Source organism: Eucalyptus grandis, chromosome 1 (genome assembly GCF_016545825.1).
Source record: "Eucalyptus grandis isolate ANBG69807.140 chromosome 1, ASM1654582v1, whole genome shotgun sequence".
In the NCBI taxonomy this organism is placed as follows: domain Eukaryota; kingdom Viridiplantae; phylum Streptophyta; class Magnoliopsida; order Myrtales; family Myrtaceae; genus Eucalyptus; species Eucalyptus grandis.
In genome coordinates, this window is record NC_052612.1 from 34,147,395 (window position 1) to 34,166,702 (window position 19,308).

General features: G+C 41.2%; 3 protein-coding genes and 1 long non-coding RNA gene across 6 annotated transcripts; 2 read left to right on the forward strand and 2 right to left on the reverse strand.

The window, feature by feature from the left end:
* Positions 1 to 425: 425 nt before the first annotated feature.
* LOC104434419 (acyl transferase 4) lies at positions 426 to 2,107 on the reverse strand. The gene is made up of 2 exons (XM_010047356.3): positions 1,605 to 2,107; positions 426 to 1,501 (listed from the first exon to the last, which is right to left on the reverse strand). The coding sequence occupies exons 1-2, from the start codon at positions 2,010 to 2,012 to the stop codon at positions 605 to 607; spliced, it is 1,305 nt and encodes a 434-aa protein (XP_010045658.1). The 5' UTR covers positions 2,013 to 2,107; the 3' UTR covers positions 426 to 604.
* Positions 2,108 to 7,176: 5,069 nt separating this feature from the next.
* LOC104434430 lies at positions 7,177 to 10,752 on the forward strand. 2 transcript variants are annotated; one of them, XM_010047362.3, is made up of 4 exons: positions 7,177 to 7,755; positions 8,087 to 8,672; positions 9,506 to 10,027; positions 10,265 to 10,752. In XM_010047362.3, exons 1-4 carry the CDS (start codon positions 7,457 to 7,459, stop codon positions 10,403 to 10,405), a joined length of 1,548 nt encoding a protein of 515 aa, XP_010045664.1. In that variant the 5' UTR covers positions 7,177 to 7,456; the 3' UTR covers positions 10,406 to 10,752. The 2 variants fall into 2 exon arrangements, with proteins under 2 accessions (XP_010045664.1, XP_010045666.1); XM_010047364.3 differs by having other exon boundaries at positions 7,177 to 7,697; positions 8,092 to 8,672.
* A 2,944-nt stretch (positions 10,753 to 13,696) lies between these two features.
* On the forward strand, positions 13,697 to 15,147 carry LOC104434478. The gene is made up of 2 exons (XR_723607.3): positions 13,697 to 14,801; positions 14,891 to 15,147. It is a non-coding gene; the product is annotated as an uncharacterized LOC104434478 (long non-coding RNA).
* Positions 15,148 to 15,327: 180 nt separating this feature from the next.
* On the reverse strand, positions 15,328 to 17,918 carry LOC104434453 (protein RADIALIS-like 4). Of its 2 annotated transcripts, none has more exons than XM_039312661.1 (3): positions 17,659 to 17,918; positions 16,669 to 17,240; positions 15,328 to 15,639 (listed from the first exon to the last, which is right to left on the reverse strand). In XM_039312661.1, exons 2-3 carry the CDS (start codon positions 16,947 to 16,949, stop codon positions 15,612 to 15,614), a joined length of 309 nt encoding a protein of 102 aa, XP_039168595.1. In that variant the 5' UTR covers positions 16,950 to 17,240; positions 17,659 to 17,918; the 3' UTR covers positions 15,328 to 15,611. The 2 variants fall into 2 exon arrangements, with proteins under 2 accessions (XP_039168595.1, XP_039168590.1); XM_039312656.1 differs by having other exon boundaries at positions 17,397 to 17,918.
* Positions 17,919 to 19,308: the final 1,390 nt, after the last annotated feature.

The window sequence follows — 19,308 nt, forward strand, 5'->3', positions numbered from 1 at the left end:
ATGTAGGACAAAATGAGACATCTCGTAAACGTAATTGTATCGAACAAACTTTGCCTCCATATGTTTTATGAAAAATAAATAATTTAAAAAATACTTTTTCCTTATTTGAAGACCAAAAACCTTGTAAGAAATCTCTTATGTTGTTGTTCACATTGGTTAGCTAAATCTTAAGTCTTTACATGGGTGTAAAATCACCTTAACTAATGAATCTTGTGTCCAACTTATCTCCTTGTTGTTAAACCACGGTTACTTTGGTCACTTGAGACTAAGAAATATACATCCGGATCTGGTGATTAGGTCATTAAAATCAATTGGCGTCACGATTGTTTGAAAGATCAAGAGAGAAAACTATTAGCGTTAAAATGCAATTCTTTGTTGACGGTATGATTGATCTTGGTTCGGTTACTTTATCACCAAGTCGATCATTGGGAAACCTCCAGTTAGACTAACAAATGTTTTCATGGCCACTTGGGCCTTGAGCGTCCCTATCTTCGGCTAATGTCATCACAACAAAGCCTCTGGCCCAAAAGATGAACAAACAATATTTCCGAAACACGGGGGTAAACTTCTGCAGATAGATAATTTTCGTTAATCGACAGTCCTCTCATGGATCATGCTCGGAGTAACATTGGAAGAGCTTCGCCATCTGATCTAGCAAGGGTCGGCGATGTGCCTCCTCGATGCACCAGGTCATCAGCCGCACGCCTTCTCTTGGCAGAGGCAGAGACCCCACAATACCAGCGGGTATGGTGCTTGATCCTTGTACAGGAACAATGTGCGCCGGAGGCCCCCAACCATAGTCGACCTGGTTGAACCCAAGCCGACCCCATTCTGATAGAAACAAGGTGGTGTAACCAAGTGGCGGCGTGAACGGGTCCGCACCATGTTCCAAAGGGTCTCCTTTCTTGAACTTTTCAAACTCAGAGGGCAGCTTTTCCTTGGCTTCTTGAATGATCTTCACCGCATCAGTGAAAGATGCCTCCTGAAGCAGCTCACTGGAGGCTTTTACCGTGACTGGGAAGAAGCAGTTTCCATAGAACCCATCGGGCAGCGGAGGGTCTAGGAGTTGACGGCAGTTGGCGAAGAAGACCAGGCACACCTCAGTCTGGGGGTTCAAGCTTATCACCTGCGTCCGTGAGCTCCAAAAGCTAGCAGCCACAGCCTCGAAGGTGGAGCAATTTCGGCCTGTAGATTTGCGAAAGATTTGCTTGAGCTTGTTGATGTCTTCCAGGGGAATGTCTATGTTGGCATGTTGTAGTTGGTAATTCGGCAGGGGAGGTGGTGGGATTGGCAGAGGAGGAGGAGAGACATTATCACTTCTAGATTGAGGGGTGGGAGCAGGGAAGAAGTGCCTATACCACACCGGTTCAATGGTGGGACGCTCGAGGCCTCTCGCAAACTCTCCTAGTGCATTCAGGAATCGAGCAGCTCCTAGACCATCACAAATGCTGTGGCAGAATATCAACCCTATCACGAACCCACCGCAAACGAATCGAGTCACCTGAAATCGTAACTTCAATTAACATCAGAAACAGGTCTTTTGAGAACAAATTTCGAGTGACAACTCAAATGAGCTGCAGTTAACTAGATCCGAATCTCCTGACCTGCATTTGAACCAGTGGTTCTCTGCTTTCAGGTTCTTGAAGCTCTCCAGGAAGAAGTTCATCATACGGGATCGACATGACATCCTCAAAATAATTGACAGATTCAAGCGTACAATCCGCCGTAGCCTCAACAAACCGCACTCCTTCCTCGGAACAATCGATCTGAAGCTCGCCAGCGACAGACTCCACCAGCCTCCCAGCAATAGGATAATATGGAACCAGTGCCTTGGACAAGGCTTCCTTAATAACTCGGGCAGCGTCAGGGCCATGTGTAAAGACATGGAGCGTCCGGGTATTGCATCTTAGGACCGGTATTCTATCGATGGCCGAGAGATCCAATAGATGTGACGGAGTTTTTTCGGATGGTTTGACGAAGGAATCACTTGACCGGATCACCGAGATAGCCATGAAAGACAGTACCAGTAGATATGATGAGCTAACAAAGCATAGGATTGAGGACGACTACAATTGATCATGCACCATTTTATAAGCCGATAGTGCGGGAATGTTGGATATACGGGTGCCTTCATGTCAAAAAAATGGACTCTTTGCTTCGAAGTCCAAAATTGGAGTTTGGTGTGGAGATGGAACTGTGCTTTTTCAAATTGACAAAAATATTTTTATGGGGTAGGTATCGAACTACAGTGACTTGCAATCAATGCACTTGCGACTAGCCCACGAAGGAACCCCTTTTTTTTTTCCTGCTATGCCAACGTGGGGCTTTTGCACTGCTAAAGTACTCATTAACAAGAACGTGCATTATATTGCGGTTCTCATCGATGTAGAGTGGCAGTCGATCAAATGCGTTTTGGGCCACTAATGTCTATACACATCACCATGACATGATGAAATGTCAGCAAGCTATTGGCAAATACGAAAATTCATATATAATGTAAAATGATATGATAAACCTCGATCCACTAGCAAGCACCGCTCATAATCATCAAGTTCATGGATAAACTTTCGTTACTCTAAGGGTGCGTTTGATATCGATTCTATTTTCAGAAATAGATTCTGATCAGAAATTATTCTTTTATATTCTGTTTCCGGAAATAGATTCTAAGCATTTTAAGCTGTTTGGTAACTGTCCAAAATTTCTAATTCTGGAATAGAATTGCGTTTGATACCGTACTCGTTGATTCTGTTCCAAATCAATTTATTTTAATTTTTAAATAATTTTTATACTTTTTATACTTTTTTCATTTCTTTTTTTTTTTTTTTTTTTTCTTTTTCTCCTATTCTTATTCTTCTTCAAGCCGGTCGTCGGACCGGCGACCGGCCAAACAAGGGCCGATGACCTCACCGCAGCGTCACGGCCCTCAGCGAGGCCGGCCCTCGTCGGCCAAGCCTTGCCGACAGTTGGGCAAGGCTCGCCCAGCCCTCGCCCAGCCTCGCCCAGCCTCGCCAATGGCCAGGCCAGCCTTGCCAGGATTGGGCGAGGCCGCTGGCCATCGGCGGGCAAGCCTCGCCGTTGGCCGGGCTTGCCTCTAGCAATCTCACCAAATCGATTGTTGGCAACTGGCGGCGACGGGCGGCGGTGGACAACAACTGTGGGATAGTGGTCGAAAAAGAAGAAGAAAAGAGAAAAAGAAGATAAAATGGAAGAAGAAGAGTTGGTTTTAATTCTTAGATTTGTTTCCGAAACAATAATCAATTTTTTTTTATTCTTAATTATGTTCCAAATCTACTTTTGTGAACAAAAAAATAGAATTTTGTTCCCAAGAATAAAAATTTTGCTAAACGCGATTTTGTTCCTAAACTATTCCCCATAACAAAAAAGTCAGAATTAATCACTTTAAGATGGTTACCAAATAGGCACTAATGCTCCACAGTTACAATTTAATCATGAGCTCAAGTTAAGTCTCCATTGACTATCCCCTGAGAAGATCGGGAGTTAAGTATGGTCTCTTTTACTATTTTTATACCCCACTATTCATCAATTGCGTACAGCCACAAAAAGATTCGTGGAATTACAAAAATCAGCGTGACAAGACGTGTCTTGAACTGGATAATCTTGCATTTACATCAAATGGATAAAGTGGGCAAAACGTCAACTTTCTAATGGAGTCCAGATAAAGCGTGGCCCGACTGCTTTTGCTTGCTAAGATGAAACCTTATCCAAGTTTGGAAAGCACGGCTCTTGCTTCCTCTTGGGGATTTCAATCGTTCTGCCTTCACGACTCATTTTAGTAAAAAAAGCTATCGCGGGCTTTAGGACTAGAAAACATCGAAAGCATGCTAAAAAGGCTTGTATATGTAGTGCCGTGCCAATCCCAGAAGCCCAGCCAAGAGCCCAGTTGCATCAGGTCAAACGCCAGTAGTCCTTCACCTCATAATTCCAGGTTCCAATCATGGCGGTGGCGGTACCGGTGGAGGCCAGCACATTCCAACCCCACTCGAATAAGAATCAAGAATTGTTTGGAGAAACAAATTATTGTTGAGAGTACTTGATGAGAAAAAAAAAACTGATTTCAAAAAATTGAAAATTCCAGCTTTCGTTATTTGTTTATTTAACAACTGTTCTACGAGTACTCCTTAAAAAAAAAAAACATCATTTTAGAGAAGGATAGAACAGGGGATTGTTAAGCACTTAATCTGACTATCAGTTTAATTATATATAGTTTGATTGCAGGGCCATGATGAGAAATTTGACCTCTTCACACGGCAATGGGCAAGAGATTCCAAAATACTTTTGTACTACCAGCCATTTTAGATGTGGATCATATCTTGAAATAAAACTAACTCATTCGAATTATTGATTCTCTTTTGTCTTTTTTTATTATAGATGTAATATATAAAACATAAGTGGTTGATATTCACAAAATTCAAGTAATTCGAGCTCTTCTAATCATGGATTCAAATCCTCTAATCACTACTTGATTTTAAGAAGCTCTCGTTCGTTTGCAATGTATATTCAATCGTGTCATGAAATGACTAGGATTGCTTTGATTTTGTTCTCACTGGCGCTATATTAAGATGTTGGTAAGGATGACAATCCAATCAAAATAAGTAGTGATTTTGATTCGAATTGAACATTCTATTGTAGATATGGACTAATGTCTAAGAATAATCGTTTAAGCCGATGGTCCCTTCCCTTTGTATTTTAATGATAAAAAGAAACCCAAAACGTCATGGGGGTTGCTAGGTCTTATTTTTGTTTTCATTTGATCACCACCTTAGTCAATTATGATAGAGCATATAAGTCAAACCCCTGTAGTTCATTTTTCTTCCGATCGCCGCTCATCTTCCCCAATGAAAAACTTTTGCGGTTTTGAACCATACCTGCTTTATTGCAAAGCTGAGGTATACAGTTTAATAATATATGCAACATTAAAGTCTGAATTGAAATCATTTTCTCAAAAAATGGCACAAAATGAACATTTTTTCACATAATATATTGATTAGGAGGAAAATTTCAAAAGGAAGAACTCTATAAAAAAAACCTATAAAATATTTACAAGTGAAGAATAATAAAGTAAAAGTGAAATTTTCTGTACATTTCTATGTCTGTAGAAAATGGCAAATTGAGCCTATTTATAAGTTTTGTACAATCAAAGGGAATTATATGCACAATTTTGAGAAATATTTACAATATAACATAATTATCAAATATCTCTAACATAAGAAATTATTCTAGAGGAATTCCTAATTATCTCTAATGCCTATATTTGATGCTCCTTCAATTTGTGTCAAAGCAAAAAGAAAAAAAAATAGTACAAAATTGCCCCTCTATAATCACTTGAGTAAGCACATTGGTAAAGATTTGACTGATCGATGATCTTATTTGAGATTAAGTTGATCGCTTCAGACCTTTATTTGAGATATCGCCCAATTTGAACCTTCTATTGAGAAGAGATGTGCCATCAAAGTTTATTTGTTGGGCCTTATTTCCATTTTCATTCGATCACCACCTTGGTCGATTATCAACTATATTTTTTTCATTTCCACTATGGCTATGAGTTGATTCACAGGTCATATAAGTCAACTCTTGCAGAACATTTTTCTTCCAGTAGGAACTAACCATTATGGCAAGGAAAAGTTTGATTTAGAGGTAAATTGCCACCCGTCTTCCCTGGTGAAAAACTTCGGCAATGTTCCAAGATCACATGTATTCATTGAATCGCACCTACTTTTGTTGAAAAAGCTATCTTGAATTATATTATTGAATTTTAATAGGTATTGAGTTTATAACATATGTACCGTCCTCATAATATCGTAGGGAAATTTCAAATAAAAAGTTGAAGTGGAATAATTTTTTTCAAAAGAGAACATGGAATGAACCTTATTTCACATGGTGTACATATATTCAATGAGGAGGAATATTTCGAAAAGAAAAACTCTTGAAAAAACCTATAGACATAGAATGAAACTGTGGAATTTTCTGTACAGCCTATTAGCAGGCTTCACTAAATGAATAATATATTTAATCAAGATATGCATAATCAAAAAATGATACTGCAGTCTTAGAGAAAGATAGAATTAATGGAACAGAATTATCAAATATATCTAACTTAGAAAAATATCTCATAAGAAAACTCTAATTAACATCTCCTGCTCTCTTTTTTTCAAAGCAAAAAGAGTTTGATACGAAATTGCCCTCTCTAGCTCTCTCTAGTCAACGGAGTAAGTACACTGGTGAAGATTTGACCGATCAGTGAGCTCGAACCAATCGCCCAGTCCGAACCCTCTCTTGACAAGACAAGAGACGACCCCCGTTTCGGGTTGCAACTGGAAATTTTTCCATCATGAAAGAATCGTACCGCACCAAATGGGACTTTTTCCGTTGTTTTTTTGCCCAGACACCGACTAGCCAGCCACACACAAGCGTCCATTCTGACTTTCGGCCAAAACCAAAAAGAAGAATTAAACCCAAATTTTTAGTTTCTTCCCTTTGGCTATAGTTGGGCTCTCACGCGAAATCCTTCGACGGTGATTCGGATCTCCACGTCTCTGCTCTCACGCGGTAGCCCCTCGGGAGAGGGGAGGGGGGGAGCCGACAGTGGCAGTGCGCCCACGCAGTTCGCCATCGTCCCGTCGCCCTCTCCGCACGAAACGCCCTCGCAATCAAACGAACGAAACAGAGCACTCGTATCCAAAACGCTGAAAGAACAGAGCCGCTTGTCTTGTCCCGTCTCCGATCTTTTTCTTTTGCTTCCTTTTTCTTGCCTTGCTGTGAACCACCGGCCTGTCGTTGATCTTGCATGTTACGATCGTCCTTTAGCGGAAGGCCGACAGACAAAAAACGGAGAGGGAAAAAGGGAATGTGAAAGGGCGCTCTTTGCCCATTTTAAGATATGCCGACGATTGGTATTCTGTCTGTTCAATTGATAAAAAAAAAAAAAAAAAAAAAAAATGGACTATTCGTCGAAAAGATGTAAGGCGATCTAGCAAATTGGGTTATCCTACTCAACAATTCAACAATACGTGCCATTAACGAATTTGTGCTTGGACCGTGTTTTGTTGGGAAAATAACATGTAATTTTCGGACATGCTCCCAATTTTTTTACTAAATAAAAAGGGAAAGCGCGTCTGAACACCCTGATCTCTAAAGTAGATTTGAAGGAAGGAAGGCTAAAGAGGGGAAAGCAAAGATGCCTGCCTTAATTTGAGGTGAAAAAAATGGAAGGTAGCGGTGGAGTGGAGCTTTCTCCATCCGCATCTGTTGCTATATTTAAAGAGTACTTTTACATTAGCCTATTCATCACAGAGACGGGGCAGAGGAAGGGCCAAAACCGCCTGAGGTTCAGATGTTCTTCACGAGTCTCCATATATAAACAAACCCAGTCCCCAGGATCCATTTCTCAAGCACTAGAAAAGAAAAGGGGAAAAAAGAAATCAGCGCCATATTCAATATGGCTACTGCTCCTGTGGAGAAGCATTTGCATCCGCTTTTTATGTTGCTTGGGAATGTGCTAATGCTGATGACGTCCTGCGCGAGAGGTGCTGAGTATGTGTCGGCAGTGGGTGACCCGGGAATGCGAAGGGATGGGCTGAGAGTGGGGTTCGAAGCTTGGAACTTCTGCAACGAGGTTGGCCAAGAAGCTCCTGGCGTGGGCAGTCCGAGGGCGGCCGATTGCTTCGATCTGGAGTCAAGTAAGCACAGAGACACACCGTCCCAAAAGGGAAAAAAGAAAAGGGAAAGAGTAAAGCAGTAAGAAGACTGTGCATTAATAAATTGTTTCTTCTTCGTCTCCGTTTCCATGGTTTCCTTTTCTGTTCTGTCTCATTCAGTAATCATACGAAGATTGTCATTCATCAGATAATCTTAATATTGGGGGCAATGGCTCTTCAGAATTACTTGGACTCACTCATCTAATATCATCTTTTGCATGCCAAGAAACGAAAAGGAAAATGAAAAGCCCAATTTTTTCGCTTCAGAAAAGATAATTTCAGTTTCTTTAACATAAATGGGAATGCACCATGTCTTTCCCATTTCCCATTCTCTCTTTGCGTGTTGAATTCTTGTTCTTTGTTGTGACAAGGGCAGGTGCTGCACTGAAACACAAGGTAACAGAAGCCGATAACCAGCTTGGGGTGGGCAAATCATTCCCAGGTCTATCCTCAGAAGCCCTGAAAGACCCAGACATGTACGCTGTCGAGAAGGAGCTCTACTTGGGGTCTCTGTGTCAAGTCCCGGACACCCCGAGGCCATGGCAATTCTGGATGGTGATGCTCAAGAATGGCAATTACGACACCAGCTCTGGCCTGTGCCCTGAGAATGGGAAAAAGGTGCCACCTTTCAAGCCAGGGAGGTTCCCTTGCTTTGGTACTGGGTGTATGAACCAGCCAGTATTGAATCACCAGGAGACACGGTTACTGGGCGATGGTACGATGAGAGGGAGCTTTAACGGGACTTACGATCTGGATTCTGACGTTGGGAAGGGGAATGACGGGGCCTCGTACTATGAGGTAACCTGGGACAAGATGGTTGCTGAAGGAAGTTGGAAATTTTATCACAAGCTCAAGACCTCAAAGAAGTACCCGTGGTTGATGCTCTACCTCAGGGCTGATGCAACCAAAGGGTTCTCTGGTGGGTACCATTACGACACCAGAGGGATGCTCAAAACTGTAAGTGGTAAAAAAATGCGATGACTCGTTATGTTTTTTCAACAGTTTTAGTCCTTTCCTGATTTTTCTGTGCACGATTAGGTGCTTTTCTTCGGCTCGCTTGCGAGAAAGAGTAGATTGGACAGCTCAATTCCGTAATGTCTTGGCTAAGAGAGAGAGAGAGAGGGGGGTATACTGTTGAGAGAGAGAGAGAGAGGTATACTGTTGGCATTTACTTAGCTTCACTGCTTGGAAGATGCTTAAGATAATTCGTGAGTGTAACTGGATTGGAGTGGAGATAGATTTCTTTCACATTCCCTGTATATGACTTGGAATCGGATCCAGGGGAGGCGACAGACTCACGAATCCCTTACCTGGTTCTCGTGATGGAGTAGTTGAGCTTGTTTCTAGTGTGTGGGGCCGCACGAGTTGAATTTAAATTACTCAAGAAGATTCTCGTTGGTTTCCCTTTTCTCTATCCCCTCTTTTAATGTTTTGCGTGTTACTCCCCAGCTTTGATGAAGCGTGACGTAATTAAGTCTCCTTCGCTTCATCAATCATTCAATGTCCATCAAAGCAGCCCACCTATTCTTTACCATTACTGGGGTACTTTACATAGGGGAGAACGAATTCGGGTCGTCATCGATCCTTGTCTGAAGTGTTCGATGATAGCAGATTGTAGGTAGGTAGCTAAGGTTTTACTTTAGAGTAAGGCTGCACATAGTTGGGCAATACGCATTAGTTCTTGATTGCTACTTTTTCATTTGGAGTCTGAATTGCTTCTAACTAGGTAATTAAGCAATTTTGACCCTATCCTGGTTATCGCTTTATGTTCATTATGTTGTTTCTTCCAGCTTCCCGAATCGCCTAATTTCAAGGTAAGAGTGACCTTGGACATCAAACAAGGAGGTGGTCCCAAGAGCCAGTTTTATTTAGTGGACATAGGCAGCTGTTGGAAGAACAATGGGGACCCTTGCGATGGCGATGTGACCACTGACGTCACCCGATACAGCGAGATGATTATTAACCCCGAAACCCCAGCTTGGTGCAGCCCCAGCCCCAGCGGGCTAGGCAACTGCCCCCCGTATCACGTAACGCCTGACAATAAAAAGATCCACAGAAATGACACTGCGAACTTCCCATACTCGGCTTATCACTACTATTGCGCTCCAGGCAACGCGCAGCACTTGGAGAAACCTGTGAGCACGTGTGATCCGTACAGTAATCCTCAGGCGCAAGAGCTGGTTCAGCTCTTGCCACACCCCATCTGGGCCGAGTATGGCTATCCAACGAAGCAAGGGGACGGTTGGGTTGGGGATGGAAGAACTTGGGAGCTCGATGTTGGTGGATTAGCTTCTAGGCTCTACTTTTATCAGGTCAGCAAAACTAGTTTGAGATCATTGCTATTATTACTATAATTATGACTTAATTCCTCTCGAAAGGTAGTTATGTTTTATCGCACGGGTGATGCTAAATACGCATTTCTTATGTCCAGCGGCTATTTTATCATTCTGAATATGCTCGGAGAACGCGTACTTTTGCACTGGCACCGTAGTAAACGATTGATCCCGAATAAAATTGTGAATAAATGTTTCTAGTTGATCACAATGCAGGATCCCGGAACTACTCCAGCTCGGAGAATTTGGACATCCATCGACATGGGCACCGAAATTTTCGTCAGCGACAAAGACGAAGTGGCAGAGTGGACTCTCTCCGACTTTGATGTCCTTATTCCGTCGGCAGACGCATCATGATTCAAGTTCGTCTTCCGCATTTCTGCCAAAAATTAATAAATTAAGAAGGACAGAAAACTCGTTCGAGATGCAAATCGGGGGACAACAGCTCAGGAAGCCTGGCAAACCCGTAAGGGCATGGCTTATTTAATCTGTATTTTCACTTCAATGTGATCACAGAATTCATATACGAGAACCACAACATTGAACTATAGATTGACATTTTCTTCATGCTTTTATACTATTCGATGAAAAGACGGTCAGGTTTAAGACCGTAAGGCAGAAACTGATGCTGGGCAATCTGCGAATTCGCAGCACATAAAGCAGAACACTATTGCTGTATGACCTTCATTACTCTTTTCCTAAAAGAGAGTCACGGAGGTCCTTCCTTTGTGGTCTCCAAAAGCAAAAGATGCGTTAGCAAGAGCGTGGTAACATGGGACCACGGGATTGAACGGGCCTACCATGTGAGCTGAGCACCTAACCCCTTGATTTGCGTCAAAAAGAAAGGCAGGCCATCTCGAGATCTATCTTAGAGACTTTGGGCATGTAGAAATGGCTTTGCATTTCCCCAAGTATCCCCAAGTAACTTTTGGCATTTTGTGAATGCAAGTGTGTTTGGAAATTCATTTTTGTGTATATTTTGCAAAGTAGCTTTAATGTGAAAAGAAAAGAGAGGAGGAGATGCAACTGCTCGGGTGAGTGGTTGGTGGTGGTGGGGAGGCGGCTGGTGGCGGTGGCGGGAGGCACCTCGCCTAAGGTTGGCAACCTCAGGCGGCGGTGCCTAGGTCGCGTGACCTTAGGCGAGGCTTCACGACGGCCAGATCTAGCCGCTCACGGCTGAGCGCCTCTCACTGGCTGAGCATTGCAAGGAAGAAGGAAGAAGATGATGAAAAGCATTTTTCGAGGGGAAAAGAGAAAAGCATGATTATCAGTAAGGGCAATATCGAAAAGAAAAAAATTCATTAAACCTTAGACTAGCATTCTGAAAATGCTGATATTTGGCAAAAAGACTCAAAAGTGTGAACCAAATGTAAAATATTTTCCCAATGAGCTTTGAGTTTTCAGCATTCAAAAAGCTAGTATTTGGTAAATGGAGACTCAAAGCTGGTATTTGGTAAATGAGACTCAAAAGTGTGAACCAAACGCAAAATATTTTCCCCAGCGCGCTAGCCTGCCTCAGAAAGTTCGAACCAGCAGGCGCTTTTGTATTGCCTTGTTCATGACCCGGAAGATGTAATAATGGGCTCAAAGCCCAAGCCCATGTTTCAATAGCCACAGATCAGCCCATTCACAATTTTCCTTTACCAAAATTGCGCACGAAGTCAGTGAAGCGGTGAGAAAAACAAGCAAAAGGAGAGTGAGCCCAAAAATAAAAATAAAATTCCCACCTAGCCGCTTCGAAGGTTCGAACGTCCCGACATTCCAAACAACTCCGAATTGCAAGGCTTGGTAAGTACGTAAGCCTACCATTCACCTATCAGAGTAACAAGTTAGGTCGTGCAACGAGTGGTAGGTATTCAAGCATGTTATTCACCTAATCAAAGTAAGTAAATTTGGTCGTAAATTCAAAGTTATATGAAATTTGAACTGTGAGGTTCATCTGAGGAATTATTGAACTGTGGATTTATATGGAAATGATAATTATGACATTGTGGAGTTGCTTGCTGAAAATCGATTTTGAAATATGATTTTATCATAACAAACTTTTGAAGTCCTGCGTGCTAGTTGCACATGATAAATAATACCTGTAATTGACAAGGATCGATATTCGTTATAAAACGAGTTTCTTCACTAGTGCTTATTAGTCGATTGATAAATAATTAGGGTAGTTCAATCGACTTGTTCGTTAGAGTAAGGTATTACTTGGATTTTTAATGTCATTTTTCGATTAATTGATGAGAATCCAAGTGCATCGGCTTGAGCGACCTTCATTGTTTAGTTTTGGGCATTTCCGAGTGAGTGATACTACCTTATTTTTAAATTTGTAAACTCATATTTTGAAAATGAAAATGATTAGACAAGTGTGAGTTGATTCAAAGCAAAAAGTGATGTTTATAAAATACTTGATACATAACTTCGGATTAGACATTCGCTAGCCTATTTGTTATTCAAAATGGTTTATGAAATGTTTATGATCACTGTGAACCCAACGATTAACTGCAAGTATATATCTTGTGCAAAGGCTAAGTGTTACACAAATGGGAGTCCCGTTAGAGTTGCTTATAAGGCTTTGTACTAACCAAGGCTAAATACTATATGATGATGTAACTCTTGCGAGAGCTACTTCTGTGGCCTTGAAATGTGATATGATAGAAGATTGACCAATAAAATAAGTCATCAATATATAATATGAGATTAATAAATGGAATGGACAATTGATGTATGATTTAATGTTATTGACTTAAAATGAGTATTTTTGAGACGTATAAATTTTTTTGTAAAGATACATATGAGGTTTTGTTGATGAAATATAACTCTATTTTTTTGTTTTTCTTTTTTTGTTATATAGGACTTGATATTATGAGTTTTTAATACTACGTAGAAAATATGTATAGTTGGTACTCTACTACTCATTGAACGATGGTTGCTCACACCATTCTTCTTATCATTTTTTCCAAGTTCGCCAAGTAGGACTAGAGCGCTAATAGTAGGAATCTCCGATTTGTTTATTTGAATTTATTTTTTTTGTCGGTTGTTTATTTGAGTTTGAGGTTATGTCTTTTAGGTGGAGAGAGCTGTATTCATTATCGCTATTTCTATAGAATTCGAGGTGTGGCATTTGTTGGTGTTGAGAGCTTAGGTTATGACATTTTGGGTGTCGATTTTGTGGGACTATATGAGGTTGTGTGTTAATTATAACACACTAGTCTATTGTTAAGTATTAAGGTGCAGGCCTAATTCCGGATCAAGATAAAATGAGGCCTATTCCTGCAGGATTCGGGGATGTTACGTAAGAGATATCGTCGGTTGCCGTGGTCAACTAAGTTCACCTTTCGTTTTCTTAAAAGCATCGAACTCTCCGATCGCAAGATCCAAATCGTAGGCCCCTCTTGTGTTTCCTAGTTCGGCATGGGGTGGCCCGTTCTTTTCAGGTCGGTCCATTAATTTCTCCGTCAATTGGTCGGCCATCCACTAACTTTACATCACACGGCACCATCAACTTCAGTTCATTTCTTTCCATGGAAACGAAAATGGCGTATGGGTTTTTTGGGTGGAGGACCACCATAGCCATAACGTGCTGCTCATGCCTGTGATATCTCCTTCGATGATTCCAAGAGGACAAAGAATCAAATAATTCTACCCCATATGCAACTGCAAACGCGCCCTCGATCTTTAGAATTTGCTTAATTCTTCGTATGTAAAGAAGTTGGTCCCTGGAATTAAAATTTTGTGCCTTCGCACATCTGAATTCTGAAATATGCTCTAAAATAAGGAAGCGAGTACACCAAGGCAAGAATTTAGTACGTTTAGCATTTGACCCAGTACGGAAAGCTCCTGTGCAGTACACGGTCAGTCCGGTCCAGGATTGAGATGCTAGTACGTGTGTACTATATTTTCATATACTCTCGCAGAACTTATATGGGTTCCTAGACAATGCAATTATCGATCAAAATCTGGGAAGATGAGGCTTGTGCTCGCGAATTCTGGGCAGAGATTGAAGAGAGGAGTGAAGAGCATTTCGGGTGTCGATGTTTGAGGTAAAGAGGGGACAGAGCAGAGGCTGGGAAGAGGCAGAGCATGGAATGAGTTATTGACAGAAACAGGGACTGTTTTGGCTCGACCCTGCACTGCCTCTTCCCTGGCCGTCGCCTCTTCCTCTGCTTCTCCTCCTCCCTATTCAATGAGTAAGGAAAGAATTTATTTGCTTCCTTGTCATTTTTTATTTTCACTCTGTTGATGTTGTCTGTGGGAATGGAGATCAGAGAAGCAACAGACAAGAATGTCGCCACGGGTCGAGAATCTCCTGATGCGGCAGCGTTAGACTATTTGCTGGAGATGAGGTAAGATCTCCATTAAGATGAACTCTGGACCACAAACGGCAGGCCTCGAAGTCAAGTAAGCCATCTTTGACTTCCGTTATGACTTATGAGCAAAGTATGTCTGTTCACTGATCTTGTGAGCTCAATATTTACATCGATTCTTGCTTGTGAGTTCAATTGGTACCTTTTCGCATACTGCGGCAATTTTAAGAGTGATGTTATGTCTGTCATGGGATTGACTTGGCACATCGTTCATATCCAAAGCGGCCTACAGATAAAGATTGTGCAAAGTTGATTTTAAAAATGTGTCGAGAGGATATGGTTCTTGATTTCGGAGCGAGAGTGAAGTCATGTGGAACCTCGGCCTGGTGTTTGAGAAAGAGCAGCTTCTGCCAATTGGTCCGACCCTCCTGTCGTCTCATTTGACTTTTTGGGTAGGATCGTATTCCACACTCGACCAGCACTCCAGCTTGAAAGAAGCCCAGTGAAATCTTTTAGGGCATTGATACATGAGCATATGCAGGGTGCAAGGGAGAACGCCGCCAGGCCAGGAGCTTAGTGGACTGCACCAACCAATTCCCATGAGCTGTCGATGATGAAGAATTGTTGTTTTAGAAACGTTCTCGTGCGTATTTTTTTCTTTTGGCATGGAGACTCTGTACATTGGTGGACAGATGATGAGTTGTTAAATCATAGTTTTGATGCCTCGGGAGCTAAGAATTCACTCAAAGAAATATCATACACTCTTACTTTGGAATACGATGAATGAATTCCCACTCATCACAGCTTAAAGAAGCTTATTTTATAGTCTAATCAATTCACCTCACCACCGGAAAATAGGAAAGCACCAATTTCTGTTTGTTCGAATGAGCTAAAAAGCTTCAGTAAACCGAATGCTGCAGCTCACACGGTCTGGGGTCGTGAAACCAAAACAACAAGAAGGAACAAAGCACACGACACTAGCATTCCGGGAATAACACAACCCTGCAACTTCCCATTGCGATTCTTTAGCCATATTCACATTGATCACTAGTAGTTTGGTCGACAAGGCTTCAGATACATTTTGCTAATACTGTTAAAAACTTGCCACTTGAAACTTAATCTGTTGACGAAATGTCAGAAGGGTAAAGAAGAATTACAGGAATAACAGCAAAATACTGAAGTACTACTGTCTGTCTTCCTCTTAGGCATGAGCTCTCAATTAAGAAACAAGCTGCTTGAATGAATGGCTCTTGGATTACTGATCAGTTTATGTCCAACTGAATGAACAATCTGCAGACAAAGCACATGAGATCGATAACTTTTGAAAATCCAGAACAGAATGACAGCATAATTATGTAAATTGTCAAGGTATAACAGGAACGAACGAGAAACATAAAAAAGAACTGCCAGATTGACCCCTTAAGAAGAGTAGATAGGCGACCAAAATTCCAGATTATTCTTTCCAGGATGCTACATGCATTTCAAGGGAGACATCAAAAAAATTACCTAGACAAGCAAAAGACAGCTTCAGAAAACTAGCAAGAGTATCTACATTGCTTGATAACATTAAAATTTACTGAACGGCATCCAGTCAAGCGATAATTATGGGGCATCAGAGAATATGAGCAGTTCGAGATACGAACTGTTGGTTCCTTTAGCTTTCTATCAGACAAAAGGCTTTGTGTTAGGATCGACAAAATTCCGAGATGTGAAAAAAGGACATTGCAGTCTCTTATTGATCCAATCGTCTGTACAGTAGAAAAATGCAGAGCGATGTGGAAAAAGGGCCATTTTCTTTCTGGAGTTTCAGTCTAGACATAGTCATTAGGAGACTGAACAGAGGGTTTTTCTCTTCTGGACTGGTCTGATTCTGTTTTTCCTACTGGTTTCTTTTCTTCTTGGTTTCTTACACCGGTCCTTTGTAGTTCATCCGCAAGGCTAAGAGGAAGAGTAAAAGAGTTCCATACCAATTTTGACCCTCCACAGCTTAATTGCTGGGTTCATATATTTCCAAATCTTATTTGCTAAAGCTCATTCGAATAATTCCAATAAAAGAGCAACAGGCCCTTCACTTCAGTTCAAAATCACCAAAAATGTCTGCAAACCTCCCTAACGCCAATCAAGAAATACAGAACAAACTGGGAATCTTTTAGGTTGAAGTTTGTCAGGCAAAAGTAGCTTATAGCATTGGGACAAATTTGAAGAACAGATCAAACTGCAAGAGCGGAAAAAACAATCTTAAGGCAATTGAGTTAAAGAACATATTGCAGAACTGGAACAGCAGAGAGAGCATCAATTACATGAAGAGAGGTGACTTACTCTTGATCCTCGTCTGTCCAATACACTGACTGACTAATACACTCAACTTGACCATATGACTGAGCATCCTCCAGCTCGTGATCAAGACACCCAGATTCAATGAAGTGCAAATCCTCCAGAAGGATTACATAATGTCTCTGCACTTCCTCTGCACTCTTCTTCCCTCCGACAATGGCCGCGACCACCTCCCACCGATCTGGGTCTTGTTCATCCACCATCGCCAGAGCCACCTCAAACAGCTTGTTCTCTTCCCAACTCCACCCATTGGGAAATTCACCCATCCTCAAGAATACCACAAGATCAAATCCCCCCAGAAAAATGAACAATCAGAAGTTGCTCGTTTCTTTCAAAGAAACAAAGTCTTCCCCAGATTTTGCTTCACATTCTTGCACTCATCCAAGACACAGATGCCGATAAATCAGAGAACAATAAATCGGAACTTTTTCTCTGATTCCTTGTTTGATTCTATAAGCACAAACACCACCCACTTCTTCTTTTTTGGGTTTCAGGTGTCAGCTGTGGTTCAGGCTTGTTTATTCAGAGAGTGTTGGTGTCAGACACGATTGGCTCACCTGAATTGGGATCTAACCATTGGCGCAGAGAGAGAAAGAGGGGGACGGAAGGGATAATAAAGGGAGAAATCGAGATTATAAAAAACGAGGACAAGAATTCTAAATCTTAATCCATTTGGACTAAAACTGGAAACCAGTGATTGAAAACAGACATACCAATTACTTCATTAACCAATTCTTGAAGACCCGGAATCTATTTGTTTCCAATTCTAGCACTGGATTCCAAAGGGTGTTAGATCCGGAGCCACAGCAACACTCATATTTTATTCGGAGTTTAGGAATTTAAAAACCCAATAATGGCAAACGACCAACTGATTTCATCCTCCGCCCAATCAAAACATTTTCCAAATTAAATTATCGATGCATATTCTACCTTGCAAGAAAGGGAAACGACTTTTGTGGTGGGATTGCACGTTACCTGACTTTATCTTGGTAAATATTTCCAAGCAGTGAGTCCCCCAACTGGGTCACTCTCAAGGACTTTTTAGGAGGTGGAATTGGAAGGGCTGGAAATTGGGAGGAAAAGGATTCAAAGACTTTTAACAAAAGATGGAGGAAAATCTCAAAAGAAAGATTGCTTTTTTGGGTCCAGTTTTTCTTTGTAGGGATCTGTCAGCAAGTGAGAAACATGAGCCAATTCCCCACTCCTAAGTTGAGCAACACACTTTTTGGTATTTTGTATTGAATGAGGTTTTCCAAGGGAGGGGAAGCTTTTGCGCGATGAATGCTAACCAGCTGTCTCCTTCAATTCGGACAAGTTATGGACCCCAGGGGATTTGCAGTCGCACCATATCTTTTGGCCTCTTTTCGGGCCTTTGCTTATTCCACTTCAATTCAAAATTGGCGTCAGCCTCCTCCTATATTCAAAGAAATTACATGTCACTCGTGCTTGTCAATTCAAATGCATGACAACTAGGATGACTGAGAAAGAACACCTCAAACAGGGCTTTTGTTCCAATGTTATGCAGAGCACCCTAATATAAAAACCAACGGTGCTGGATATATTAAAATCACTGTTTTTAGTGTGATATTTTAAATTGATATAAGGTATCAAGATAATTTTCTAACTTGAAAGCTTAGTTATAATCTATCAGGTTGCTGAGTATGCCAATTTGCATATTAATAATATATATACAGCACTACTATGATGCAAATGTCAACTTTGAATTAAGCCCTCTCCTAAGTCCTCATATGAGTTAATAATCTTGCCTAATATGAAGTGAACTAGTCATGGAATGGACCCATACACGACTCCACCAAAAGATTATGAATTGTCAATCCCACTTGATTTCTGCACTATATTTAGCTTAATTTAGAGCACACAAACCATAGACTAAATTCCCAACCCATCACCTCCAACCAAATTGAATGTTTTCTTCTACAATAAAAAAGATGCCCTTGATTACACAACTTCAAAGACATCCATCATTCTAAATTTACAAATATAGTAGATCGTGTCGATTGACATAATGGTAGACCATTTGTTAAATCAATCTCTCTTAACACGCATTTGACAATTGGAGAGAGGCAGTCAGCCATCATTGTCACCTTGTTTTGCTATACATTGATAACAAAGTTAAGGAGAAAGCGATTGTAACTTAATAATGTTATCTTATTTCGTGGATGGGACCCCTGAAAACATAATCATATCATCCATTTGTAATTTGTGGGGTCATTCAAGAGAGGATGATTGAGGTGTCTCTTTAATGTTCATGGTTGATTGTTAGGCAGGATTGGTGGGGTCGGGATTAAGACCACACAAATCACGAGCACATAGTCATTTTTCTTTGCCCAGACAAAAAGAACTATGTTGGTCTTTTTTCAAATGATCGATTGTTTGCGCAAAACATATTTTCTTTAAGAGATCTGTGATGCTATTTAGAAAATGGAACAGAAGTTGTTCGACTATCTCATAGATCCTTTTACATGCTTCATTAAGCATGACACGCACGGTAAGAGTTAGCATTTGCTGCACAGTGAAAAGATCCTTACTGCAAAATATGGGATTTGGGCACTTCAAGCGCTCTAACTCGGATTAATTAAGCACTGATGATCCAGATTTAGGTAA

What these genes read in the sequence shown, in the direction of transcription:
- LOC104434430 (XM_010047362.3), top strand. Translation starts at nt 7,457, where the DNA reads ATGGCTACTGCTCCTGTGGAGAAGCATTTGCATCCGCTTTTTATGTTG. An exon ending in AAAAGGGAAAGAGTAAAGCA is followed by an intron (nt 7,756 to 8,086) that starts GTAAGAAGACTG and finishes TGTTGTGACAAG; the next exon opens with GGCAGGTGCTGCACTGAAAC. An exon ending in CTAGGCTCTACTTTTATCAG is followed by an intron (nt 10,028 to 10,264) that starts GTCAGCAAAACT and finishes ATCACAATGCAG; the next exon opens with GATCCCGGAACTACTCCAGC.
- LOC104434453 (XM_039312661.1), bottom strand. Translation starts at nt 16,949, where the DNA reads ATGGGTGAATTTCCCAATGGGTGGAGTTGGGAAGAGAACAAGCTGTTT. An exon ending in TGGACAGACGAGGATCAAGA is followed by an intron (nt 15,640 to 16,668) that starts GTAAGTCACCTC and finishes CTTTGTCTGCAG; the next exon opens with ATTGTTCATTCAGTTGGACA.
- LOC104434419 (XM_010047356.3), bottom strand. Translation starts at nt 2,012, where the DNA reads ATGGCTATCTCGGTGATCCGGTCAAGTGATTCCTTCGTCAAACCATCC. An exon ending in AACCACTGGTTCAAATGCAG is followed by an intron (nt 1,502 to 1,604) that starts GTCAGGAGATTC and finishes TTACGATTTCAG; the next exon opens with GTGACTCGATTCGTTTGCGG.